We start from the raw sequence: 18,675 nt of genomic DNA, 5'->3' as shown, positions 1-18,675 counted from the left end.
TAAAAGCAGGTTAACTTTAAAATACCTAGTTATAGAATTGATCTCAAGATGATAAGAACAGATCAACTCTGCCATAGTTTAGAAAGCACAGGAAAAGTGGTTACCTTACTTGAGACCAGTTTCACATTTCCAGAAGCCAAAGCTACAGCAGTGTCTGCCATCACCTCAGCTTTGATCGAGCCCAAGCCACCCGTTGCACTGGTTTTGATGAAACTGTCCAGTACAACATCAAGCAGATCTGTGATCTAAAGAGAGAGGAGATAGCTCATTGTTCAAAGCCATACTACCAACTTCATCTTGAACTGAAAAATACTCAAAGAGCAGCTGAGTCAACAGGAAATCCTGTTTTGCCCTAGACTACAAAGTAATCTACATCTTATTTAGAGATCTTCAAAATATCTGGGAAAGGATAGTCACTGATTTCCCCAGAGTAAGATCAGTATTCAAAAATCTAAAAATCGAATATTACTATCTTCATTCACTTAGAAAGTATCTCTGTGCTCTTCTACGACAGTAACACAAGGCTAATCTAATTATTGTAAAATATAAGCCAGCATTGTCTGGGTAAGGGCACTCCTTCCTTAAGTGATTCTTTTTAAAGAATAATATGCATATTTCTTCTAAGACTGAAAGAAGTTGTATCATATCCTATGCTACATATGTAAAGGAAAGCAGATGTCCCAAATGACATCATTAAGAATCATTTTCTGGTATCTGTGGTATATAGGGACTGGAATACTTTTTTTGGTCTTTTTGAGACAGGGTTGCCCTGTAGCCCCACATGGCCTGGAACTTGCTATGTAGACCGGGCTGGCCTCAAACTCACAGAGATCTGCCTGTCTCTGACACCACGCATGGCTGGAACATATTTTAAAACACCATCTATTTACTAGAAATGACAACAGATCTCTACATTTAAAATGTGTATGATCATGCCATGGAGGAAAGCTCTGAGACCTGTGGTATTCACAGCTGGTGCTTCTGAAGGAGGGAACTGTGTGCTTTGTACAAAGTGGGCACCAAGGGAGCATCAGCATGGAGACCCTAGATAAATATTTGAGCAAATTCAATACCTGGCCAAGGCTCCCCCATATCTTTGCTTGAATAGAAGGGTACATCTGCTTCTCATTTATGGTCATTGTTATCAGCTTATCAAGAATGGCGGTAACTCTTTGTCGTTTGGCATCATCATTATGCTTACAAAAACGGACTAGATTTGACAGCCATGGGGTCATGTATTCCAAACAAAGGTGCTTCAATTCGATACCTGGGGGAAGGAGGGTACTCTGTTAGCACAGTCAGTCAATGAGGATAACATCAGCAATTATTTTACCTTAAAGGACTGGAGGAGAGGTCAATGGTAAAGACTACTACCTAGAATTAGGGCTGGAACAGAGACTTGACAAATACATTTTTGGTAAGAAGACAGACATTTTCTTTGAGCTTTCAAAAAGTAATTTTAAAAGCCAGCTTTTATAATTTTAAGGGGGCTGGAGACAGCTCAGCGGTTAAGAGCACTGGCTGCTTTTGCAGAAGACCAGGGTTCAATTCCCAGCACCCACACGGCAGCTAAACAACTTTGGTAACTCCAGTTCCAGGGGATCCAACTCCTCTTCTGACCTCCCTAGGCATCATACAACATGGATGCACTTATACATATGCAGGTAATACACTCATACACATAAAATAAAAATAATATTTTTAAAGTATTTTTAAAAGCGAGTAAGCCAATTCCTGAAAAATTTTGTTCTATTTTTCACCTTTTCAAATTGTTTTATTATTTATTTATTTATTTATTTACTTACTTTGTGCGTGAGTGTGTGTGTGTGTGCGTGTGTGTGTGTGTGCCACACACATCTGTGGCAGTCAGAGGACAATCTGGCAGAGTCAGTTCTCCTACCAGGTGGATCCCAGGGATGAAACTCAGTTGGTCAGGCTTGGTGGCAGGCACTGTAATCACTGAGCCATCTTTTTGGCCCTTCTATCCCTTTTAATAGCTAAAACTTATTTTTTATTCCCATTATAAAAGCAATATACGGTAGTTGTAGAAAATTTGGTAAAAGAAAAGCATCAGCACAAAAATGAAACTAATACTACCATATCTGCATGGTACTCATCTCCTCTCAGGCTCTCCAAACTGCAGAAGTAAGGTATATTATAAATATATGCGTTACACATACATAATTTCCAATCCCCAAACAACCTTACGATCATCAATATATTTAGAATACCACGAATATTTTTCATTATTATTTGAGATTACTTACTTGTCATTAAAAATTCTCCAAAAACATTTAAAATTTTGAAAAAACTTCAGACTAAGGTATGAAAACAGCATAAAATTCCTGCTCCACCTCACCTAAATTCTCAATTCTATAAGTTGAAGTAAAATGTACACAATATAAAATATAGCATTCTAATCATTTTTAAGCATTTAATTCTGTGACATTAAGGACATTCAAATTGTTGTATGATTCTGACCACCACCTATCATCAGAACATTTTCACCTTCCTGAACTGAAACTTTGAACCCAAACCAGCTTTAATGGCTTTATATTCCTCTATCATATAGAGATGCCACAGCCTAATCAGCTCTTTATTGTTTGACTTTTGAACTGTGTCTCTTTTTATTTTATTAAGTATTGCTTTATTAAATTCCAAAGTAGGTATAAGTAAATCTATGACAACCAAGCCCTAACAGTGTTTAGTTTTGGTGAGGGGATGGTGCTGAGTGAAGGAGGGTTCTTCTGGACACTGGAAACTGCTGTGGACTGTGATCTAGAAGACACTTTCATATTTTCACACCAAGCTTATCAGGCTATTTACTTAACATCTGCGTGCTTTACTGATGACAAGATACACCTTAGTTTCAGAACATCTATACAAGGGGCTGGAGAGATGGCGCAGTGGTTAAGAGCACCAGATGTTTTGGCAGAGAACCCAGGTTTGGTTCTCAGCACCGACATGGTGGCTCACAACTGTCAACTCCAGTTCCAGGGAATTCAACATCCTCTTCTGGCCTCCACGAGCATTGTATGCATGGGTGCACTTACACATTTAAAAATTTTTTTACACTTTAAAAAAATTTAAAACTCTACATAAAAATATTATCGACATCTTTTCTGATTTAAAAACTATTTCTAAGAATTTCATATGTGAATCCAATATATTGTCATCATATCCACCCCTCCTCCCAATACCCTCCATGACCCCTACCCATCTTCCTCTCCAATTCATGTACTTCTCTTCTATTTTACATATAATATATATATATTCATATTCATTCCAGTAAGTCCAATTACTGCTGCCCATATGTACTTGAATGCACAGCTGACCACTTGGGCATGGGCAACCTATTGGGGGAGTCTGCCCCTGAGGAAAACTGACTCTCCCTCAGCTGCCATCCACTGCCTGTAGCTTTTCAACTTGAGGTGGAGCCTTGTGAACACTTCCCCATCCATGCTAGGATGCGACCGGTATAGTCCTGCATGTCTTATGCAGGCAACCATATTGTTGTGATTTCATGGGTGTAACACCCCTGTAATGACCAGAGGATACTATTTCACAGCACATCCTCTCTGTCCTCTGGTTCTGATAATCTTTCTGTCCTCTCTTCCCTGCTGTTCCCTGAGCCTTAGTTGTAAGAGTTACGTTAGAGATATCACATTGGGAGATGAGCACTCCACAGTCACTTAGTCTCTGTACTTTGATGAGCTGTGTATCTCTGTAACAGCTTCTGTCTGAAGCAAGAAGCTTCTTTCATGAGGGTTACTATCAACATCTTAACATTAATTACTATTATTTGAAAAATTGTGTTTGTTACCTATTTTTATGTGTATGAGTGTATTGCCTGCAGGTATATAAGTGCACCTGTGTTGTACAATGCCCTAGAAGATCAGAAGAGGGCATTGGATTCCCTGGAACTGGAGTTAGGAAGGGTTCTTGGCTATCATGTGGGTGCTAGGAACTGAATCCACATCTTTCCAGCCCTAATTTTTTTTTTTTTTTTGGGTCTTTTTGAGACAGGTCTCCCAGTAGTCTCTGCTGGCCTGGAACTGTGTAGACCAGGCTGGCCTCAAACTCACAGAGATCTACCTGCCTCAATCTCATGAGTGCTGGGACTAAAGGTGTGGGCCACCATACCTGGCCCCTAATTTTTTTAAAAAAAACTGTGTATGTGTGCACGACATGTGTGTGTGTGGGGGGGGTGCCACAGTGTATGTGAAGAGGTCAGAGGACAACTCTGTGGAGCTTACTTTTTTTTGCCACCTTTACACAGGCTCCAGGGATTGAACTTAGATCATCAAACTTGGTGGTATCTGCCTTTACTCAATGAGTCATCTTGCTGGCCCCTTAACAACTCAGGGTAAATTTTGAAAGTAGAACTGTAAGGTCAAAAGATGTGAATAGTCTTAAGGGTCTAAACCACATTTTTCTAAAAATATTGACCCTTACAATTCTATAGACCACTAGCACTTAATTTTAAAAATTATTTTTATGTGTGTGAATGTTTTGCCTGCATGTAAGAAAGTGTACCACACATGCATGTATGCCTGCAGAGGCTAGAAGGAAAAATACTGGATCCTCTAGAACTGGAGTTATGGAAAGTTGTTAGTCACCATGTGGGTGCTGGGAACCAAACTTAGGTCCTCTGCAAGAGAAGTCAATGCTCTTAAGCACTGAGCCATTTCTCTAGCTACCTTGCTATTCTTTTTAAAAATAATTTTTAAATTTATTTTTATGTGCATGAATGTATGTAAACTCATGTCATGCAAGGCTTGTGGAGGTCAGAAGAGGGCATCAGATTCCCTGAACTGGAGTTAGACCATTGTTACTGCCATATGGATGCTGGGAATTGAATCCAGGTCCCCTGCAAGAGCAGCCAGTGCTCTTAATTGCAGAGCCATCTCACTAGCTCCCATTTCACTATTCTTTCAATTTGAATTTCTAATTTTATTAATAAACTTAAAGATATTCTAAGCTGGGCGTGGTGATGCACGCCTTTAATCCCAGCACTCGGGAGGCAGAGGAAGGCAGATCTCTGTGAGTTCAAGGCCAGCCTGGTCTACATAGTGAGTTCCAGGACAGCTGGGGCTACAGGGAGACCCTGTCTCAAAAAGAACCCCACCCCCCAAATTCTTAGCATGATCTGTATGCTACTGTTATTTCATTTTTCTTATTGATCCACAGAAGTTCTTCATGTCTTTGAGATTAAAGACATCAACCTTTTCCAAATTTACTCTAAGATTATGTCCCAAGTTTAGATTAATCATTCAATTATTCTTTGTTGAGGAGAGATGTCCTATGAAGTCAATCCGTCCATGATTTACTTTGCTTCTATCTTCTTTTTGGTTTCATCTATCTTATTCATGTAGAAGGAGTTAAATACTTCTTCTATTAATGATTCTATTTTTTTTTTTTTTTGGTCTTTTTGAGACAGGGTCTCCCCTGTAGCCCCAGCTGTCCTGGAACTCACTATGTAGACTAGGCTGGCCTTGAACTCACAGAGATCCGCCTGCCTCTGCCTCCCGAGTGCTGGGATTAAAGGCGTGCACCACCATGCCCGGTGATTCTAATTTTTATATTTAACTCTTAAATATAGCCAGAATTTATTGTGGTATCTTTTGGTTTAGATGATTAACTTAATTCATTTCCCAAACTCATTGAAATGACAATCTTTCCTTCATCAGTTTGTAAAGCTTCATCAGTCTATTCCTCTTAAACTCATCAGACTGATGATTGCCTATTGTGCCATTATAATAAGGACAGATGTTGAGACATCTGTAATATCATCTGTAGTTCCTTTCTTTTCAATTTCTCACTATTCATTCATTTTCAATAGAACTGAAAATCATTTTAAGTTCTATTTCCATTCTGTATTTTCAAATTCCATGGCTGCTTTGGAATTTGGCGTGTATTAAATTTGAAATAATCTCAAAGAGCTGTTCATGAAGAGATAATATACTTGTCCATTCTCTCAAACATTTTCAAATTCTCATACTTAATAATAAAGCTTTATACTTGTCTTGCTTTTCACAATTCTTATCAGAGTTATCATAAGTCTGTATTCCTCACTTGATCAAAAAAAAGTAATTAATTAATTAATTAATTCTTTTAATCACCTAACACTGAAAAATCATGAAATATGTTTGAATGCAGAAAGAAAGCTGTACATATTACAGGGGAAGGAGAGAAGAAGATGTCAGGAATGTAGCTCGGAGACGAGCAGTACTTCTGCTGCTACAGGCTAGACTGGTAGGCAAAAAGGGTGGCTACTAAACCAATGAGATTTACTAGAAGCAACCCAGGATGGCCTCTGGGCCCTGTGCTATGTGTCTCCACATTCTCCATGAACTACACATCCAATAAAAACCATAGTTCAAAGTCAATCACAGAAAAGACAGCTATTTCCTTAAAATCAAGGAGACGTGCAACTTTCCGCTAAGGAAAAAAAAAAAAAAAATTCAAAGCTCATGGAACTGAAATAGTGAAGAAAATCCTCTTAAGCAGCCCAAGAGACAGTCAAGGTGTCCAATCCTGCTACCTTGCTTCTACTGTCTGAGTGCTGGGGGTCTCCTCAGTGTGTCCCATCAGCAGTTTCCTTCAGAGTTCCTTCAGTTACAGGGTACCACAAATTAAAAAATTATAGTTTTATTTAAAGTAAAAATATAGTGAGTGAAAAGCTTCACTGGTAAATTCTGAAATGAGTTTTCTTTGTATTTTCTTATTGGTATTAAAAAAATTACCATTACTTACTAGATTTGCTAAATCCAGAAATACACTCTTCCAAAAATTCTAAGGTGAGGTGTGGCTCATTGGCTGCAAGTGTCTTACTGATGGAGACAATAAAGAGGGTGTTGTTGGCAGGGATACACAACCCTGATGTCTCTAGTAACTGACCTTCAATTTTTAAATTGAAGGTACAGGTTAAGGCACACAGAAGATTATAGGCAGCTGACCTAGGAGAAAACACAAAGTAGACTTTGTAATTCCAATTCTTTGTAATTACAACTTTTTTTCAGAGCATACAACTTATGATTCTATTACAAAGCACGATCAATTATTTTTCAGTTTTAGGATCAATGAGAGATAAGATTATGGTAAGCCCAAAATACTTCTTGAAGGATTTTTCCCCCTAAAAAGGAGCTTCTTGACATTAACCCTAGAAGAACCTGTAAATCTCCTAAGAAAGATGAGTATAGGCATTTCTAGAAAACATTTCATAGGAACATAAGACACAAAGATTTATGGTCTAAAGTAGATCAGTAGGAAAAAAGAAAGTCAGAATAAAGGTGTGCCATGCTTTTAGTAAGGTCAAAACTCTGCTCATCGTCCCCTTCTGGTAGATCCAGTTAAATGGAGGATAAGAAATGAGGTGGCCCCTAATCAAAATAGAATGTTAGGGTCATTAAAGTAAGAATTTTCTGTGTGTCCTATAAGCTACACTACAAACTAGAGCTTAAAACCAAAATTAACTAAATAATCAAATCTCCCCCATCTTCTTGTCTATGACTCACTCTACTATACATTGTCATTGAAACCAAGCTTGTACTACCTAGGTTCTCTTATAACAACAGCTAGCTATGGATGTATAAAAATATAAAGGTTTTAAGGGACTGGAGAGATGGCTCAGTGGTTAAGAGCACTGACTGCTCTTGCAGAGGACCTGGGTTTGATTCCCAGCACCCACAACCATCTGTAACTCCAGTTCCAGGGGCTCCAACAACCTCTTCTGACCTCAGGCACTGCACAACATGGGTGTACTTACACACATGCAGGCGATACACTCACACAGATAAAATAAAAAATAATAAAAATATCAAAAATATAGAGACAGCTTTTAAAAAAATATTTTATGTGTATGAGTATATTACCTACATGGAAGTGAGTGCACCCATGTCATGCAATGCTGCAGAGGTCAGAAGAGGGCTTCATATTCCCCTGGAACTGGAGCTAAGGATGGTTCGCAGCTGCCATATGGGTGCTGGCAACTGAACCCGGGTCCTCTGCAAGAGCAGTCAGTAATCTTAACCACTGAGCCATCTCTCTAGCCCCTTATATATAGACAGCTTTTAAAAAAGAATATTTGGGGGGCCTGAAGAGATGGCTCAGCAGTCAAGAACACTGTGTTCTTGCAGACGACTCGGGTTCAAATCCCAGCACCCACATGGCAGCTAACAACTGTCCATTATTCCAACTTCAGGGGATCCGACAGCATCTTCTGTCCTCTGTGGGCACTGCATGACATGGGTGCACTTACCTACATGCAGGCAATACATACATACATATAAAATAAAAATAAATAAATTTTTTATAAAAAAAAAGAATATTTGGGTTTGGCTAGGGGAGCAGTTCAGTAGTAGAGAGCTTTCCTAGCATGCCTAAGGCTCTGGGTTTGATCCCCAGCATTACAATCCCCCATACCCATCCTATCTCATTCCATCCTAAACAACAATAAACCTCAGGCTCAATTTTAAAATGCAACAAAAGAAACTATTGGGTTTTTCAGTAAACTTAGATTTTCCTTACCTCTGAATTTTTATCACATTGATATCTTTATGAAACAGCCATACAGGAGGAAAAAGTATAGAAATTAAGTTCACCTAAGGTTCTTTTTCTTCTGAGATGATGTTTCACCAAGAAGTAGAAGTTACCTGCTTGCTTTACTTCACTAGAAAATGGTATGAGTTCACCTGAGCTAGTAATAGTGGGAGGGTCATCAGCATTCTTCAACAAAGAAGCTAAAGAACATGGCATGGTGGAAGCTGAGGCAGGAGGATGGTAAATTCTAGACTAGCCTGGGTTACACAGAAAGACCCTGTCTCTAGAAACAGAAAACCCAAATAACAACAAAAACTATTTGGAATTGAGAATTAAAGGTATGCTTATGCCTCCATTTTCCTAAAATGAGAATACTAATATTACTTTTTTTTTTGTTGTTGTTCTTTTTGAGATAGGGTCTCCCTGTAGCCTCAGCTGGTCTGGAACACACTATGTAGATGAGGCTGGCCTTGAACTCCTAGAGATTCACCTGTCTCTGCCTCCCCAGTGCTGGGATTATGCCAGGCACAATATACTATTTTTAATTTTGTTTATTATCTTTTATAAATTTGTAGAATTGTACATTATATTATTCTGATACTAGTTTTACATTATGTAAGAGGTACAAAAAACTGGGTTCTTGGAGCATGTGTCATAGATCCCTCTAAGATAATGAAGGCTAGGCATTTATAAAATTTCATGTACCATTTCTGGGAGTTCAGGGATACCATGAGGCCTAAGTAGAGAAATCCTGTTAATTACTTTTTCTTATAATTCTTTTTATTGCATTTATTTACTGGAGGTGTGTGTGTGTGTGTGTGTGTGTGTGTGTGTGTGTGTGCATGCACATGTGCACGCATGCACATGCATGCCAGGACATACGCTTGTAAGTCAAAGAACAATTTGTGGGTGTCAGTTTTCTCCTTTCATCCTGTAGGTCCCACGGATCAAACACAGGTTGTCAGCTTGGCTACAAGCACCTTTCCCTTCTAAGCCATCTTGCAGGTCCTATTTTTCCTTTGAAATAAAAGAAAATTTGAAACCCTAAAAGCCCACTATAAAGCCTGGGCTATGCTATACCTTAAGGAAGAATCTCTGAATCTAAGAATTTACAAGTTGAGTATTTCTTCCCTACATGACTGGAAACAGATGTATTTCAGAGTTTGGAGTTTTTCAGAATATTTACATAGACTTTGCAGGATGAACATCTATAATTAAAAATCTGAAATGGCTGGGCCTGGTGACGCATGCCTTTAATCCCAGTACCTGGGAGGCAGAGGCAGGCAGATCTCTGTGGATTCGAGGCTAGTCTGGTCTACAAAGCAAGTTTAAACAAATAATAAAAAAACCTGAAATGTTCTGAAATCAGGTATGTTATGAATCCTGGACAAGATATGCAAAATTTTTCAGATTTTGGAACATTTTGGATTTCAGATTGGGAATGTTCCACCTCCATTAGTAAAAGTTGATACTGACTTGAGACAAAGAACTCTTCTAACATGTGAAAAAGAGGGAGAAAAGGGAGACATGGTACAAAGAAAAAAAAGTGGGGGGAGGGGGGAGAAAGACTAATTACCAAGCACAAACCATTTGCTAGGTGTTATACTATTCTAGCACACACATTACTAAACATTTGTAGATACATCAGGAAGGTATTACCCTTACTTCTCAAATGAGGAAACTAAAGTTCAACACTGTGCCTGAAGTCATACAAAACCAGAAAATAGCAGATCTAGATTTAAACCAAATCTATTAGATCTATAGGCCACATTGTTTTCTGAATTGACATTCATATTTAAATCATTAAGGTTAAACAGAACCAATTATACTGTGCTCAGGTGATATTGACATGTGTCTCAAGCATCCTCTGGGGTGGGGTTGGAGCTCAGGGCAGAGTGCTTATGTACTCCGGTTCCCATCCCTAGCCTTGCAAAAGAAAGAAAGACTTAAGATTTCTTTCTTTTTTTAAAACAATTTTTGAAACTAGACCATCTTATGACTGACTGTTCTCTCATGGACTCCATGTCAGAATAATCTGCAATAGATAAGTTGTAGGTGCCTCGTCCACCTTGACCCGCTGGTGCTTGGTCTCTTGCCTTGGCACTTCAGTCATAACTTTCTTGACTACAGGTTGATTTCTGAAGGTGGTAAGGTCTTAGAGCCAGTATTATTGTGACACTTTTCAAATGATGACATCCCCTTAGTCAACCTGCTTCTGTTGCTGTGGCCAAACAGAGAGCAACTTAAGATTTCTTTAAAGAACGCTACAAAAAGGCACAGGGGGAAGTATAAAGTAATGCTTTGGAGTCACCGAACATGAGGCCTTCTTTTGCTAAACAATGTCATCATCACTAACCTTAATAGTGATGTACTTTTAAACATGAAGAGACTTGGAGGACTCAGAGAAATTTAATGTAAAAGTAGAGCACTTTTTAAAAAAGTACATTTCTTTTTAAAAAAAATCTGCTATGTTGTCTGTTGTGGATGAAAGTTTCCCAGAGAAAGGAAATATATTGGTTTAAAGCGAATCATTCTAGTCCATGTGAATACCATGCAACTTGATTGAGGTCACACTGGTTAACCAACACAGCATACCTTCCAATTTACAGTATTAAGAAGCGGCAGTCTTAAAAGCTTATTAAGTAGTTTCATTTTAAAAGCAACACACCCTAAAGTTCAATTAAATTTAAAAAGAAAAAAAGAGGGAGAGGGGAATAGCTACCTTAAGCTAGGATCTGAACTGCCTAAATTAAGTAATGCAATATTGAGCAGGGTCCCAGGGACGTCTTTTGGTCGAATCTTGGTGTGCTGGGGGATGGAGTCAGGCTGTGACAGTTCCCAGCGGGTCCGGATATGAATGATAGACTGTACAATGGCTTCACACTCCTGGTGCATGAAGGTGAGTGGTGTGCCTTGGTTTGCAATGGTTAAGGTGAACTGGTTCTCATCCACTAGGCAGATCTCTTCAATTTCTGAGGCGTAGTAGATATCATTTAGAAAGACTGATTGCCCCAAGACTTTTGTTCTCTCTGCTGAGGTCACTTGAACAGCAGTAGAGCCAACCTACAGAGTGAGAGGAAGGGAGTGGAGCAGAGAAAAATGAAATTCCAATTATGCAGACGTCTCAGAGGCTTCAAAACCAACCTACCTCCACCCACACCATGTTTGTCATTTAAGGAGGAGTTACTACCACCATATATTCAAATGATTTTGACAACTGTTTAGATAAATGCTTGCAAAAACAAAAACAAAAACCCTCAACACATCAGAAAAAAGGAACTCAGAAAGTAAGCGACTGTGACCAGTAACAGTCATATATATAGAGAGATTAGAAATGCAAGTGAAAACGTCTCAATGTCAATTGCCTTAAAATGAATTTTTCTGTATGAAACTGTGTATTTTAACAACGAAGTGGAGATCTTTTTTAAACGTTAAAACCTCATTTAATTTTATGTCTTATAGAGTTTATAATGAGTAAAAGATTGTATAAGCCTAATAATTCATCTGTAAACCTAAAAATGTACAGCCAATTTTGAAAGAGATGTACCCTAGCTCAGAAAAATGTTATTGAATAGGTTAATGCTGTTGTAATGAAATGCTTCTTCTAATTAAAAAAAAAAAAAAAAAGGTCAGGAATTCTACAGACCAGTACTATAGGGTCACACTCCCCACTGTGCAAAAACCATGAACATATCAGAAGAGCCTTCCCCAGTCGAGTTCCACTCTCCACACACTCCTGCTGCTGGAGTGATGGACAAAGAAGCAAACCACCATCTACCACACTCTTTGGCCTCTAATCTAACCTGAAGTGTAGTTTAAGTGTGCACCTCCCAACCCTTCTGCAGACTTTGATAAAGATAGAAATCTTGGTCTTCCTACAGCTGGACTTAACTGATGCTGGATATGCAACTATGAGGACACTTACAGGTCAGAATATAACCTCATTAGTCAAGAAAGGCAACAAATCACTCAAAGCGAACAGAAACCTACCTTAATAGAGACTTTGGTGTCTTTGTGAGCAAGCTTGAGAGCATTGTGAAATACCTTTAGGTCCTCTTCCAAAGCCAAGGTAGCAGCAGGTAGCTTCTGCTGCTCATGCTCTATGTGCTCAGCCAGTTTCCCAGGACAATCTATGAAAATGAGTCTCTTGCTGCCCTTAAGGCCAGTCAGCAGCCGCTCATGGTATTTGGTATACTCCCTAACCCAGGAGTTACAGTTATAGATATAGACTGCAGAGACATTGTCATAAGCAAAGCCAGGAAAAACAACGAACCACTTGGAGAGAAAGTCGGTCTTGAAGCGATTGCTAGGCCCAGTATGGGTAAGGTCCACTACAATTTCATATGGCTTTGCATAATATGGCTTTAAAGTCAGCAAGACATGGTATATCAGCAAATCACCATTGATTTGACCAGTTTTGAACCTAAGGAAGACAACAAAAAAGGAAAAAGATTGTTAACAGGAATTCTGAATGAATTTTTGTACAGAATACAAAATATAAATTATTTTGTTTTACATTAATTTAAAGTGTGTGTGTGTGTGTGTGTGTGTGTGTGTGTGTGTGTGTGGTGTACACCACAGTGAGAGTGTGAAAGCCAGAGAACAACACAGAATGTGTGGGGGTTCTGAGGATGAGCTCAGGTTATCAGGACCTGCTAAGCCATCTCACTGGCCCTGTTTTGTCTTCTTATTTTCTAAAAAGGACAATAATATAAAACAATTATTTAAAGTCTAGATTCATGTTTTATATAGTGTATTTTCCAAATATTAAGAAATAAGGCTAGGGCTGGAGAGATGGCTCAGAGGTTAAGAGCATTGACTCCTCTTACAGAGGACCTGGGTTCGATTCCCAGCACCCACATGGCGGCTATGAACCATCCTTAACTCCAGTTCCAGGGGAATCCGAAGCCCTCTTCTGACCTCCGCGTCATGGTATGACACGGGTGCACTCACATACATGCAGGCAATACACTCATACACAGAAAATAAAAATAAATAAAATATTTTTTAAAAAAGATAAGGCTAAAATAAAAAGGGATCGATCATCTTAAGAATTTTGGGCAACGGGCTGGAGGGATGGCTCAGTGGTTAAGAGCACTGGCTGCACTTGCAGAGGACCTAGGTTCAATTCCCAGCACCCAACATGGTGGCTAACAACCATCTGTAACTCCACTTCTGGGGATCTGATACCCTCTTCTGACCTCTGTGGGCACTGCATGACACAGGTGCACTTGCACACATGGCAGGTAATACACTCAATATATGTAAAATAAAAATAATAAATATTTTTTAAAAAGGAATTTGGGGCAACAACAAAAAATTTGCCCATCAGAAGATGACAACAGTGGGCAATGGCTGATGGCCTTAGGTGGACCAACCTTCTTAGGGAAGCAGCTGGAAGGGAATGAACTGCTTGGAGTTCAAGTGAAAAGGCTTTAGCCAATCCATTTATCCCATCTTGAGCAGAGGCTAGTTCAGCAATGAACACAAGATTCAAATTAGGACAATCAAGCCAGAGGCTCAATTTACACACCAGTGTGAATTATTGGGATTGAGATTCCCTCCACCATGTTTATAATCAAGAAAACACACAGCTCTGGGAATTGCTAACTTATATCTTAGAATATGAAGGAAACCTCCCTCTCAATCTGAAGAAAAGGGGGCTGGAGAGATGGCTCAGTGCTTAACAGCACTGGCTGCTTTTGTAGAAGACCTGGGTTCAATTCCCAGCAACCACATGGCAGCTAACAATTGTCTGTTAACTCGTTTCAGGGGATCTGATGCCCTCTTCTGACCTCTGTGGGCACTGCATGACATGAGTGTACTTACATACATGCAGGCATAACACTCATACACATAAAGTTAAATAAATAAATACATAAATAAATAAGTAAATAGCCTAAAGAAAGGAGCTGAGAAACAAAGAGACAATCTGGAGCCTTGATCCTATCATCTGAACTAGAAAAAAGTGTCTCCCATGGTCAAATTTATCCCCAGACTATTCAGTTGTGTAAACCAATGAGTACCACTTTTTGATTAAGCCACATCAGGCCAAATGTTGCTTAAAATTGAAATTTTAATTAATATGGGTAGCCATGGTAAGGAAGTTCTGAAGAATGTGCGACTGGACTCTGAAATCCAAATCACCTACACTAATTTAGGCCCAATGTTTCCTAGGCTTGGCTATGCTGAGGATAGTACTAAGTGAGTTAATGTAAATACCTGTGTGTTGGAATTTTTTAATCTTATTGGGAAGAAATAAAACAAGAATATGATAAATTAGATGTTTTTTAAAACAAAAGAATATTTCAATATTAAAAAGAAAAGAAAAAAGAAAGATTAAAAAGGAAACACACAGGCTAAGCATCCCTAATCTAAAAATCTAAAACTTTCTGTGCCAACAGAATGCCCGCCACAAGTGAAAACTGGAGGGTCCTAGTCAAACCACAGATACACTAAAATATAACATTACTTTCAGGTTATGTGTATGAAGTATATATGAAACTAATTAATTCTGTGTTTAGATTCATTCTTATCCATCCAAAATCGTATATGTATATATATACACATATATACATATACATATATATATATATATATATATGTGCGCAAATATTGCAAAAATCTGAAAAAAAATCCCAAAGCTCCAAATATTTGAAAGGATTCATACATTTTGGACAAGTGATATTCAGCCTGTATAATGCAGCGTGCATATATATATAAACTTACAAAAGGAACTGCAGAAAAATACTGGTATTAAGTTCAAAAGAAAGAAAGATTAACACAAACTGACTAGTCAGTGAAAGCTACTGGGGGCTGGAGAGATGGCTCAGTAGTTAAGAACACTGGTTACTCTTGCAGAGGACTTGGGTTAGATTCCCAGCACCAACATGTGGCTAACAACTGTTTATGGCTCCAGTTTCAGGGGAATCCAACACCCTTTTCTGACCTCTGTGAGTACTGTACAACATGGGTTCACTTACATACATGCAGGCAATACACACGTACACACAAAAATGATAAGTAGTATATTAAAAAAGATAAAATTGGGCCGGGCGTGGTAGCGCACGCCTTTAATCCCAGCACTTGGGAGGCAGGGGCAGGCGGATCTTTGTGAATTCGAGGCCAGTCTGGGCTACATAGTGAGTTCGGTCTAAAAGACCGAAAAAACAAAAAAGACAAGACTGAAGATTCAATGGCTGAAGCCAGTAGAAGGAACTTTGAACTCAACAAAATGGATTAGGGGCCAGGCATGGTAGTGCTACTGCCAGCATCTGGGAAGCTGAGGCAGATGGATCTTTGTAAGTTTAAGACTGGCCTGGTTGGTTAACAGAGTGAGTTCCAGGCCAGCCAGGGCTATACAGTGAGACCATATCTCAAAAAACAAACAAAAAGGATTAGGTAGGCCTGTGTAGAAAAAAATAGATGAGAAGATGTGTTACACAATAGCTACTACAGCTGAAATGGAGGATTCTCATAGGGAAGTTCTGAGAGAGAGAGATGGGAAATAAGTAATGGACAAACCATGAAGGGACCATAGATGCTCTACTAAGAGCCCCAGTAGTTTTCTCCTAGGGGGTTGTGTATTTCTCTAAGTATGTTCTATGGAGTGCCAAAGTCTGAACCATCTGAGCTACTTGATAAAAATAAAAGTAAATAAAATAAAAACAAAACTGAAATAAAAATAAAACTGCTGGTATCATATTCGGAGGTTTTTCAACTTGTGCAGGGAGAGAGAGAGAGAGAGAGAGAGAGAGAGAGAGAGAGAGAGAGAGAGAGAAAGGCAGGAAGGCAGGGAGGGAGGGAGGGAGGAAGGGAGGCTGGGGATTTGCTCAGTTGGTAGAGTGCTTCCTTAGCATATTCATGAAGCCTTGGGTTCAATCTCCGGCACAATATAAACTGGGTATGCTGACCTAAGTCTGTAGTCCTAGAACATGGGAGGTGGACGAAGAAGGATCAAGCTCATCCTCAGTAACATACTGAGTTTGAGGCCAGCGTAGACTACACGAGAATCTGTCTTTTTTTAAAAAATATTTTATTTTTTATTATTTTTATTTTATGTGTATGAGTGTATTGCCTGCATGCAAGTGCACCAGTGTTGTACAGTGCCTGAGGGGGTCAGAAGAGAGTGTCAGATCCCCTGGAACCGGAGTAACAGACGGTTGTAAGCTACCATGTGGATGATGGAAATCAAACCCGGGTCCTCTGCAACATCAAAAAGTACTCTTAACCACTGAGCTACCTCTCCAGTCCCTGAGTACCTGTCTTAAAAAGCAAACAACAAAAAAGTTCAAGGCTAGGTGGGGCAACTAAGGGAAACCCAGCCTCAAATTAAAGGGGGGAAAGGCAGTGAGATGGCTCAGCAGATAAAGATGCTTCCTGCACGCCTGGCTACCTGAGTTTGGTCCCTAGAACCCACATACAGGTTAAAGGAGAAAACTGATTCCACAAAGCTGTCCTCTGACCACCATACATGTGCTGTGGCACACATGCCTGACCCCTTCACTCCATGATGTACATATACATACAATAATAAATCAAAATTTTAAAATAAACAAAGAGGGCTAAAGATACAGATCAGTGGTAGAATGCTTTCCTGTCATAAGATACTGTGTTTACTCTCAAGCACCACCAACAAAAATAATAAATAAAATTAATAAAAAAATGTAAATCTAATTTTTTTTTTTGGTTTTTTTGAGACAGGGTCTCCCTGTAGCCCCAGCTGTCCTGGAACTTGCTATGTAGACCAGGCTGGCCTTGAACTCACAGAGATTCCCCCTGCCTCTGCCTCCCGAGTGCTGGGATTAAAGGCATGCACCACCACGCCCGGCCCAATTTTTTTTTTTAAAAGAATGTTGCTTCCATCTCTTAGCTATTGTGAAAAGAGCAGCAACAAACATGAATGTACAAGTGTCTCTGCAATAGGGTGAGTTCTTTGGGTATATGCTAAAGAGTGGTATAACCAGGTCAAATGGAAGGTTCACTTTTAGGTGTTTTTTTTTTTAATTATTTATTTAATAACCACATACTTAGAAGAAGCATTTCATTACACCAGCATTGACATATTCAAGAAAAATTTTCTGAGCTAGGATGCATCTCTTACAAAACTGGCTGCACATTTTTAGGTTTACAGTTGAATTATTACAGTTACACAATATTGTACTCAGTATAAACCCTATAACACATAAAATTAAATGAGGGAAAAAAATCTCCACTTCATTATTAAAATACAGAGTTTAATGCAGAAAATTTCATTTTTAATGCGATTGACATTAAGATGTTTGCACATGCATTTCTAATCTCTATATATATGATTATTACTAGTGACAGTTGGTTAATTCTGAGCTCCTTGGCATCTAAGCATGGATATAAAGTCATCAGGTAGATTTCAATGATAATGTTTTTCACATCTATTAATTATTAAGGAGCAAATTTTATGCTTTGAAGAATTATTATTTTTTTAATCATTATATATTTACAAAATTTTTTAATAACTACATGATTAGAAGGTTTTCACTACAGCTTTAACATATTCAGGACCACACTCCAGAGCAACAGTACATCTCTTTCACAAGTGGGTGCAAGTTTCTAGGTTCACAGTTGAATATAGTTATATATTATTGAACTCAGTATAAGTCCTGCAAGACATAAAATTGGATGAGCTTTTAACCTTTAAAAAAGCGGTTGCACTTGGAGCCTATGTATGTCTATAAAGTCATCCGGTAGATTTCAATGGTAATGTTTATCATCTCTACTAATTAGCATGATGTAAATTTCCACGCTTCTTCCTCAAATATAATACATGTAAAAAAAATTTGCTGATTTTTTTTTTGTGTGTGTTTATCACACAGAACACCCCAAACCATCTCATTCGACTATATACCCACTTCCCAGATAGCACCCTCCCATAGCCTCCCTCCGGCCCCAGAGCCCTTATACTCTGATATCCCTGCTACTGTCTGCTGTGTTATTGGCACCCCCAGCCATTCCCCAATACTGGCCCTTCTGGTGAATCTAGTCAGCCTATCTAGAGGTCTTTGTTTTAGGAGGATCAGCTGTTCCTCATCTAGCAGTAATCAGTTGTCAATATTCCTTTAGATAAGATTGGGGTCTGCTGTTCATTTCCCCAGTTCT

The 18,675-nt window shown here is 38.9% G+C and overlaps 1 protein-coding gene across 4 annotated transcripts in view; it reads right to left on the bottom strand.

Moving 5' to 3' along the window:
- Window positions 1-18,675, bottom strand: part of Nf1 (neurofibromin 1) — a 314,026-nt gene that overhangs the window by 38,942 nt on the left and 256,409 nt on the right. For all 4 annotated transcript variants that reach the window (XM_029557899.1, XM_029557898.1, XM_008821611.3 and 1 more), the window contains 5 exons: window positions 12,532-12,964; window positions 11,264-11,604; window positions 6,757-6,959; window positions 1,074-1,267; window positions 105-245 (listed from right to left, as the gene is read on the bottom strand). In XM_029557899.1, the coding sequence (XP_029413759.1) occupies window positions 105-245; window positions 1,074-1,267; window positions 6,757-6,959; window positions 11,264-11,604; window positions 12,532-12,964 (1,312 nt within the window). The remainder of the gene's footprint in view (window positions 1-104; window positions 246-1,073; window positions 1,268-6,756; window positions 6,960-11,263; window positions 11,605-12,531; window positions 12,965-18,675) is intronic.

This window comes from Nannospalax galili, unplaced genomic scaffold, assembly GCF_000622305.1.
Source record: "Nannospalax galili isolate Female #2095 unplaced genomic scaffold, S.galili_v1.0 scaffold8, whole genome shotgun sequence".
Lineage (NCBI taxonomy): Eukaryota > Metazoa > Chordata > Mammalia > Rodentia > Spalacidae > Nannospalax > Nannospalax galili.
Note: the sequence above shows the minus strand (reverse complement) of the source record. Positions and strands in the feature narration are given on the sequence as shown.